The following is a 10,349-nucleotide window of genomic DNA, read 5'->3' on the forward strand; positions in this document are numbered from 1 at the left end:
TTGTGATAAAATTGTGACATGCATTCAATCATTGCAAAAATGTAGCAGAATTTGTTACAAAGTCGTAACGAATACAATCATAGCAAATATATTGTTGCAATAGCACTACCTTCTTGTAGTGAACCAAGTATCAGTCCATTGAATTTTAGCGGATTTGATATCGTACCTGAGAAGAATTGAAAAATGAAATATAGTTCAAAGGTCGAATAGAGGTTTTTGGGTCTTGGCCATGATTATTTTTGTTTTTCTTTTGTGCCTATGAAGTTATGATTTTCATAAAGTATATATTCTTTAACCATTACTTTATAGGCAAATTCATATATTAGTTTATATTAGTATTTTTTTACGAGATGAACTTATGGTTACCCTTAAAGGATATAAAGTATCAGTTTATATTTGAAATATATTATTTACTAGATGGACAATATATGGATCTAAAGTCACATTTCTATATTTTTGTAAATACAAAAATCCATATATACATTAATTCATTTTATATTCTCTGAAAATTATTTAATAATCTTCAATTTCTTATTTTAGTTTTTTATTTATTTATTTAGGCTTTAATTTTCATAAGTTTTCAGTTTAAATGTATCACAATAACCAATCTTACTGTTGGTCATCACAAAAGGATCAAGATTTATTGTTGGAAATGGACAAACAATTCGTTCATGCATAGATAACATTGTTAACTCCCATTCGCCATGCCGATATTCAAAAAGGCCTCACAAGATTCTTTTCGTTTACAAGTATTGATAGTCAAACAAGGAACTCACTGTTCATGGGATATGCATAAACTCTCTACTTCGGTAACCACGAAAGACCAGTAGATCATTAAAACATCTATCTCTCAAAGGAAGATAAGCCGGATCAATTAATTTGTAACTACACATTCTCTGGAGATTACACAGTCAGATCAGGTTATTGGTTCCTAACTCATGATCCTACTGATGATAATCCTCATCCTAACATCCCACACGGGTCTGTTGAATTAAAGAATAATATATGTATACTGTGCATAATGACAAAGATCAAATATTTTCTCTGGCGTACCATATCCCTAGCCTTGCCTACTACTACAAGACTACGTACCCGAGGCATGAATATTGATTGACCTGTTCCCGATGCAGAAAGGATGATGAGTTATAAAACCATGCTCTATTTACCTGTCCTTTTGCCATTTCAGTTTGGCGATTAGCCAATACTTCCTCTCTTAATTGGAGTCAACTATCTGATGATGCGGAGGAAAACATTTCTACACTCATATCTTATTCATCTCGACTGGACATCTCCTCTCATGATGCTCTACAACCTTTTTGGCTTCTTTGGCGTATTTGGAAGGCCAGAAACAACACAATCTTTAACAGTTACAGAGAAAGTGTTTCTAAAACTGTTTTACAAGCTCAAGCTGAAACACAAGAATAAATTTATATTATGATGAACAAGACGGATCCTCGAGAAATTTCACCAAACACATCGGTGGACAGTTCTTCCCCAATCTTCGGTGAAATGCAATTTTGATGTAGCTTTTGATACGATTAATCTTCAGGCAACTGGTGGCTGAATAATTTGAAACTATATCGGTACACCCCTTGCTTGGGGTCCAACGTTTCTAGGTTATGCTGGAACTCCACTTGAAGTAGAAACAAAAGCCTTACTAGTTGATTTGCAACAATCATGGATTAGAAGATACACAACTGTCCTTTTCGAAGGAGACAATGAGAATCTTATCAAAATTGTCAATAGTTTTCAGAAGAGAAGAGCTCTAACAAACCTGACTCAAGATATTCACTATTGAATTTCACAATTCAATTCAACTTCTTTTCATTTTACAAAAAGAGAGTGTAATAGTGCTGCCCATAACTTAGCAAAATATGGTTGTCATGAAAACATTTTTTACTCTAAGTCTGTAACTCAGCCAGCATGGTTTCGAGATTCTCTTTGTATTGACAATTCTTAAAAGGAATAAAGTAATTATCTTGTGGAAAAAAAAATGTATCACAATAATTTTTTTTTCAAAAATTACTAATATTTTAATTAAATTTCCAAATAATATGTTATCGACTAATGTAAAGGTGTGCATTATATCTTATTTTTGTTTAGTTTTTTGACTAAGATTACGGTAAATTAATGTCAAATTTTGAAAGTTAACTTGTATAGAGTACATCTTTTTTTTTTTTTTTTTTGCCAGTAGAGTACAAATCAGCTCAAATGAGCCAATTAGCAGGAAAACTGTTCACAAAGGTAATAGGATGCGACTCCACTCTAGCACGACGCGCCAGCTTGTCCGCACTACCATTCTGTGATCTGGGAATCTGAACTACAGAAAAAGAAAGAAATTCATCCTTATCTTCTTCAATTACGTCCAAATATGTCTTGAAAGCAGGCCACTCAGAAGGCGAAGACACCATCTTCACCAAGTCAGAACAGCCTGTGAGAAAAACAACTTTCTCATTATCTGCACCAATCATACACCGCATTGCCCAAATAAGCGCTTCGACTTCCGCATGGAGGGGTGACAAACTACGGCGAGAGTTAGATGCACCCATAGTGGGAAATTCTCCCTCAGGAGAAATGCAGTGCCATCCTCTGCCAGTAAACTGGTCCGTCGCCTTCCAAGATCCATCCACATAACACTGGTGACTGGTTCCATATCTATTAACCGCAATACTCGTATGAACCGTAGAGGCAGAGATAGGTCGGGACCCATTATGAGGTAAAGATCCTAAAGAGTTCTCCTGGGCCAGAAACCAAAGCTTTGCTTCCTCTTCCGCTATCTGTAAAATCGCTAATGGATTGGAATCCAAATTGCTGAATAACTTATCATTTATGGCCTTCCAGATATACCAGAGAATCCACGGGAACACCTCCACCGAAGGAACGTCCTGAAATCTCCAAAATAAAGAGTCCATGTAGACAGAGTCTGAAGAAAAACTACCTGAGGATGTCGGAAATGGGGACAAACCCCAAACCTGACAAGCCGGAGGGCATAAAAAAGAGCATGATTGATTGTCTCCTCCGTCCCTCCACACACCTCACACTCCACATCACATCTCAGTCCACGTCTCCGCAGATTAGCTGTTGTCGCCATGCAACCCGTAATTGCTTTCCACAAAAAATGTCTAATTTTTGGTGGACACCGAAGCTGCCATACAAATGCCTGGAGAGGAATAATATTGGGGCCAGAGACCGGGGAGTCAGATTCCGGTTTCTGACGCAAAGCTTGATATCCAGATTTAACGGTGTATACACTGGTTTTTGTCAATTGCCAACCCAAGCTATCCCGTGTGGTCAGATTACCAAGAGGTAAAGCAGAAATAAAGGCAACATCCTCCGGCTCAAAAGAGGCCGAAAGCAAGGCCAAATCCCAGGAGTGCGAGCCCCGGTCAATAAAAGTTTCAACTCTAAGCGTAGGATCGACTGGCGATCCTGAATGCATTGTTGATCTCGGGGATTGAGCAGGAATCCAGGGATCAGACCATACTAAAATGGAATCTCCCGATCCTACCCGTTTAATGAGTCCTTTGTTTACCAGAGAGCGAGCAGAAACCATGCTCCGCCATCCATAAGAATGTCTATAATATCCAGTGGATCAGAATGTCTATAATATCGACCTTTGAAAACCTTTGCAAATAAAGAATCTGGAACTGAAATCAACCGCCATAGTTGCTTAGCCAACAGTGCGGTATTGCAATCATCCAGACACCAAAAATCCAAACCTCCCTCCATCTTATCACAACATAACTTATCCCAAGCGATCCAATGTAACCCTCTTGTTTCTCCCGAAGAGCTCCACCAGAAATTAGAGATCGCACTAGTAAGTTTCCGAGTAACTGTTTTCGGCAGAAGAAAACAGGACAGAACAAAAGTAGGAACGGCGGTCGCCACCGATTTGATCATAACCTCTTCCCCCCCCCCCCCGAGACAATAGCCTAGCAGGCCAGCCACCAGCTCGTTTTTGCAACCGATCCTGAACGAAAGAAAAGATTTTTGTTTTCGATCCACCAAGACTTTCTGGGATGCCTAGATATGAACTCATACCACCTAAGGCAGTAATGCCCAAAATACCTTTTAATTCTTCACGCACACCCGCATCCAAACTGAACCGAGGACTTATGAAAGTTAATCCGCTGCCCAGAAATCCGTTCATACTGTCGTAGAATCCCTAAAACAACTTCACACTGCTCTTTTGTAGTCCGACAAAAAAAACAGACTATCATCTGCAAACAATAAGTGCGAGATCGCCGGAGAAACCTTAACACCTTGATACCCGTTATAAGTTTAGACCTTTCCGCCTTTTGAAGGTTGGCAATAAAAACTTTGGTGCATAGTATAAAAAGATAAGGTGACAGGAGGGTCGCATTGGCGAAGAGAGTACATCAAAGTGAATATTTATATATGCTTCCGTTTAAGATTTAAATACAATATTTTGTCCCATACATAAATTTTGATTGGTTGGTATATCGGATTTCTTCTAAACTTTTGATTATTCTTTTGAAGAAAATGTTATATTTTACTAGGTAAGATTAATTAAGATTTCAATTTATAACACTGAGTAAGCTTATGAGTCACATGGTTAGCTATTAAACAACACGTTGAATCAAACAATCGGATCTCGTTTAAAGTTTATATTAGTTTTAAAGAGATGAACCGCATCGTTATTTCACATGGACATGTCTGAGCTGTCATTATAAATTTATAACCATCGCAATCATAGTAACTTCACTTCAATAATCTACAACTTTGATTGTAATTTATACATGCTTTAAGCACACAAAAAAAGAGAGTTATACGTACATGCTGAATATATATACAGTAGAACCTCTATAAATTAATAAGGTCGGGACCATGAAATTTATTGAGGTTTTAATTTATTGATAAATTAATAAATTAATTTATCAATAAATTAATAAAATATTAATTTATGAAGAGATTTTTAATTTTCATAATTTTGAAAATTATGTATTACAAAATAAGATACTTTTGTTATCATTCATATTTTTTTAAAAAATTTCTTAATTTATTATCTTGTCTATTGTAATTGCTAAGTTTAGAGTTTAGGTAAAAATGATAGATGTTAGAAGTTTAGAGTTTAGAAGAAATTTCTACTAGTATCATTCATGGTAATGATGAAGTTGAATAAGATATTGCGATAATTTTAAAACCAGTTACATATAAAGAAGCAATTATCTCATTTAGAACTCTTCATAATTTTTGGATGTGATTTGAGAATACGACAATGAAAGATATTAGAGATGAGCTCCAATAAGAATGCAAATTCAAGAATATGCAAACAATAATAGAGTCATATTTCAGTATTTCACTAGATTTTCTTGGATATATATATATATATATTAATATTATTTGATTATTAATTTATGATATTGATGGTACTATATTTTTACATAGGATTTCCAAAAAAAATATTATCTTATTAATTTATCGAAATGTGTCATTTTTTACACTGGCCCAACTCGGGACCAAAAGAATTTATTAATTTATAGCAAGTATTAATTTAAAGAGTATTAATTTATAGAGGTTCTACTGTATATAGTTATCTTTCCTCATTTCTGGTGCTGCCACATCAGCAACTCATTCTTATTTTTTGGGTCTATTTTTAAACACTTACCCATTTAAGCAGTTTTTAATTTATTTGTTCATAACAAGTCCATATTAAACCTAAATGTTTTACTTCTTATTTCTAATTTCTAATTTTGACAACCAAAAAAATTACAAATAATCCTTCAACTCTCACCAATATATCAAAAAGGCCCACAATATTAAAAACAACATCTAGATCCATTAATAAAGACAAAAAAAATTGCTAACAAAAACATTTAGGTTATTGTAATCTGTTATACAAATTAAAGGTGGTTTCATTAAAACACTAAAAAAAAGTTACCTAAAAATATATTTTTCTCTGAAAACTACTTAATTTTAATACATTATAATAATTAATAGTATTTAGGACAAAAAAAAGAGCAAAGGGTTAATTCGAAGACCATCAACAACTTCAATACAGTATATGTCTTAAATTTTAAAAGTATAGACCAACAAGTTCATAATAAATTTAAAATAGAATTTAATTTTTTTGAGATCAAGCCACACAATAAAATTATTCACACAATCGATAATAAACAAAAACACCACTAAACACAAATACTCAGAAGAGGTAACGGCAATACTACATAAAACCTCAATATAAAACACACAATTAACCAACAATAAAGACAAACTAACAATTAAGCCATAATACCAAAACATAACTCCAACGCACATCAACACTATAAAGTACATGAAAAGTTATGACCAAAAAAATTCAAAAGAAACATAGAAAAAAAATGTACCAAGTAAAACCATACACTCTAGAAGAACTCCCAAATGACATCCTTAGAGATATAATGGCACGAATTGCTCGTGTTTCCCGCAAAAACGTAAGACATATATTGGAAGCATCACCACAACTTGCAAAGGCAGCCCGAGACAATCGAGTATACAAGAATATCAACTTAAGGCCGCAAGATATGAATCCATTATCAACAATAAATAGAGACAAAGACCTCATGGAGAAATACCTCAGAAGTCAAAATGTTGAGGCACACTACATAAAACGAATTCAAGAATATTATCACAAAAACAACACAGATTCAGGATTGGAATATTTACGAACAGTAGTAGTATTTACCTTTACAAAATTAATGGTATGCATTGGTAATATTGTGGAAGGAAAACTCTAATTAGATAAGCTGGACTGGAAACAAAGCAAAGCAAAAACCGATCAATGCTAGAAAAAGACAAACAATCATTACATGGAGTCAGGGTAACAAAACTACAACTCTATTACGCTACTTTGGCGGTTGTTCGATTAACCATCATGTACAGCATCAATATTGTGACTACAAATGCAATAAAATAAATACAAATAAAATAAATAGATAATAGAACTTCCGCGCGTAGCGCAGATAACTAGCTAGTCATTTTATATAATGATCAAACAATCAAAATCTTACAATTCCTAGATGCTTGGATATTCAATAAATCACTTGACCCATAATAATGATTCTACAAACATTCACTAAAAGTATATGTTTTCTTTCCAATACATGCATGTATTTATATTTCTTTATAACTAATTCTTTCTCTATTTAATTAAAAAAGACGATACTGCTTTATTATAAGGGGAATTGGCAGCAATAACACACAAAAAAATTATATTTCATTGAGTAACCATTCTAACCAAAAGAAGGTAATATTCTCTGTATTTTCTATATTATTTACTTTGTTACCCCTGTTGCATGATCAACAGTTGCCTACCCTATGTCTCTCTATGTCTCTCTCCTACAAGCCAAAGAAAATTAGTGTTAAGTTACGAAGGAGAGAAAGTTCCTTCTGGGCTGTAGAAGAAAGATTTGCCAGCGATTGACGGAGAGAGATCTGATTTTGCAATCAATTTATGCGTACACACTAAACACACTTCAATGTCAGAACAGTAAAAAAATCGAAACTTTTTATGTTTTGTTATATACCTCACAGCCAGGCAACGAATCACGAACGAAATCGATCTATTGATCAGTCAAATTGAAATTAGCGAGGAACTTGATGCATTCTTCTAAACCAGCAAAGATAGTATACTCTCCACCAAACGGGTTCTTACGAAAATACAAATCTTTCCCTGAAAGAGAGAATCTAAAAAGATGAAACTTTTTTGGATTCAAAAGATTCAAATTAAGGAGTTTTATTTGACATACAGATCGCTCAGATTGTTTGCCAGTTTCCAGTAAGCATAAGCCATGGTGAATTGGTAAAGATCATTGAGCAGAGGTGTGACCATCGGGTTAGTGGGTCCGTTTATGACCCGACCCGATTGTTTCCCATCATCAATACCGTTCTCTTCCTTCTTCTCCATTAAAAACTCTAGTTTTTTTTTGCTGTGTCGTCGTCTCCGGCGAGTTTGTTTATAAGTTATAACGCTTTCGAGCTCTATTTATATATATAAAAGTATCTGACTTTGTTTCAAAAACTCTCTCCACTCGCTTGGACTGTGACTGGATCGGAGGAACAACGGCTAGAAGAGACTGGGAATCGATTCGGCAAATAGAGATTTCAATTGGGGCTTTGATTAGATGCTCGACTATCACTCTGTTTTTCTCTCTAAAAACAGAACGGAAAGTATTTTTTTTTTTTTTTTTCTGGGTCATCTTCTCCAATCGAAATAGAAGATCTATGGACTCTCCATTATAAAAAATCGATGCGTCGAAAGAAAATTTTGTGGTTTTACAACGGCCATCAACAACGACGGCTGATTCAAAGGCATGAGAGGTTGTGGACTCGCTAATCAAAGTGAAGCTTCGTCAGAAGCTTATGATACATGAGTATTTCCGTCTATTCTATTCTATTGGTTCAACATTCTATTTCATTTTCTAATTTTGCAAACAATTATTCTATATCATGTTCGTGTGCAATGCTATTACCCAGTTTGGGTTCTCAAGGTAGTATCTTGTAGGGTTTAGTGAACCTTCTTTTTATGCGTTAAATTCAACATTGTTCTAATTTATGGATGTGTAATTCTTTTCAAACTTCTGAGGTCTCATTTACATCTATAAAAGTATTTATCTTTGTATCTATATACAGAATTTTTAAATTTAAAAAATAAAATTGCAAATTTATTTTTATTCTTATGGTCCCCTGCAATGCAATTTCAGATTTAAATATGGGTTTTATACCATATCAGAGATATTGGGTTAATTTGGCATTAAATACAGTAAAACTATTAAATTACGTTCTTCCAAAAAAACTGGTGTAACAAAATTATAAGGTTATGTTAGTGATTAGACATTTAGGCGTACACGCTAAACACACCTACAAAACTAGACCAACAGGTCATTTGTACCCATTGCCACAACAACAGCACGTGTTTGCCACATGAGAGTAGTTTGGTAGTTGGCCGGGGAGTAAATCGGTAAAATCACACACCCCTATGGTTAGTTACCTAATTTCATCGATTAGCATGCTATATTCTTTATTTCATTAGTAAATTTGGTTATCCACCTAATTCGCCCTTATTATAAAGCAATAGTTGCCAAAAAAAAGAAAAAAAGTAATAAAGCGATACTTTTTAGTTTGGCACATCTATTTGGCTATATCTAAAGATAAATCATTGGATAAAAAAATTAAAGCTGAATTGTTCAAAATTATATTACGAATCTTGGTAAAAATACACTTTTAAAACTTGGAATATACGATAGAATCTGAATACATGAGAGCAACATACTAAAGAAGAGGTGTGGATCAAAGTACTTAGAAATTAAATAATTTGTGTAGGGTAATGATAACAGTTAAAGTTATCACAGTTATGGTTTATTAACCATCGGTTACGATTAGAAATTTTATTTAATATTTAATAATAACTAGTTATTAAACGGTTAAACGGCTAAATATGGTTCTGGTTAAAGCGGTTAGATTATATATAATTACAATTATTTGATAATATAATATGATTAATATTAATTGATGATATAATATGATTGACATTATTTATTTTTAATTAATACATTATTTTAGTGTACTCATATTTCTATATATCATATGATTCATATTCAATATATTATATATTTTTATTATATTTTAATCACGGTTACAGTTAAAAAATTACGGTTTAACTATACGGTTAACTAATAATTTTAATACTATTATAATTAAATCACAGTTATGGTTAATATAATTTAATTATATAATTATGATTAATGGTTACCGTTTTATATAGTTAAGATCCGGGTAATGCTTAAATACGGTCTGGTTACTGTCCAAAATATAGTTACTGTTTGATTTTGGTCATGCCTTCATATTTGTGTGTAGAGTGTAGACCGTTGAGTTGACTTAGTATACGTTAGACTTTTCGATTAACGACTTCTTTTTTTGTTTGTATAGATATTTGGTTAAAAAAATATTGTGTTTATATGTTATGTGGATAAAAGTATGTTTAAACCATAAAATTTACTGGAAAAAAATCACGATTTCGATTCAAATATTCGTGGGATTTGTCTATATGTACGTGAACAAATAAAAATAGATTGGCACTGTCGTGGGGACTGGGGAGTAAATGGGTGGCACGATCTTTACTTTGTTCTTGCTTTAAGTTATGTCGAGAGCAAATTATTATTATTACTATTTATTATCAAGAAATAGAGCCAGAGAGCATATAATAAGTAGATAAAAAAATTTCTAGGTAACTTTATTTAAAACAGTATCTATCATATGTAGTAGAGTAGTAGATGATCTGGTTTATAATACACATAATAATCACCAATGGTCTTTAAAAACATGAAAAAATATTTGAGTCTACTGCAATA

At 33.3% G+C, this 10,349-nt stretch overlaps 1 protein-coding gene and 1 long non-coding RNA gene across 2 annotated transcripts; both read right to left on the reverse strand.

Annotated features, from left to right (window-relative positions):
• Positions 1-2,207: 2,207 nt before the first annotated feature.
• On the reverse strand, positions 2,208-3,553 carry LOC147927353 (uncharacterized). The gene is made up of 2 exons (XM_087487419.1): positions 3,035-3,553; positions 2,208-2,885 (listed from the first exon to the last, which is right to left on the reverse strand). The coding sequence occupies exons 1-2, from the start codon at positions 3,551-3,553 to the stop codon at positions 2,208-2,210; spliced, it is 1,197 nt and encodes a 398-aa protein (XP_087343545.1).
• A 2,505-nt stretch (positions 3,554-6,058) lies between these two features.
• Positions 6,059-8,383, reverse strand: LOC147927354 (uncharacterized). Its single transcript, XR_015582745.1, has 4 exons — positions 7,749-8,383; positions 7,527-7,672; positions 6,686-6,751; positions 6,059-6,601 (listed from the first exon to the last, which is right to left on the reverse strand). It is a non-coding gene; the product is annotated as an uncharacterized LOC147927354 (long non-coding RNA).
• Positions 8,384-10,349: the final 1,966 nt, after the last annotated feature.

This window comes from Camelina sativa, chromosome 15, assembly GCF_030686135.1.
Source record: "Camelina sativa cultivar CO46 ecotype springtype chromosome 15, ASM3068613v1".
Lineage (NCBI taxonomy): Eukaryota > Viridiplantae > Streptophyta > Magnoliopsida > Brassicales > Brassicaceae > Camelina > Camelina sativa.

Bases quoted from the DNA above. Each gene is read 5' to 3' on its own strand.
- LOC147927353 (XM_087487419.1), bottom strand. From the start codon at position 3,553: ATGGTTTCTGCTCGCTCTCTGGTAAACAAAGGACTCATTAAACGGGTA. The intron at 2,886-3,034 runs GTGTGTGGAGGG...TGGAGATTTCAG, and splicing joins GATGTGATGTGGAGTGTGAG to GACGTTCCTTCGGTGGAGGT.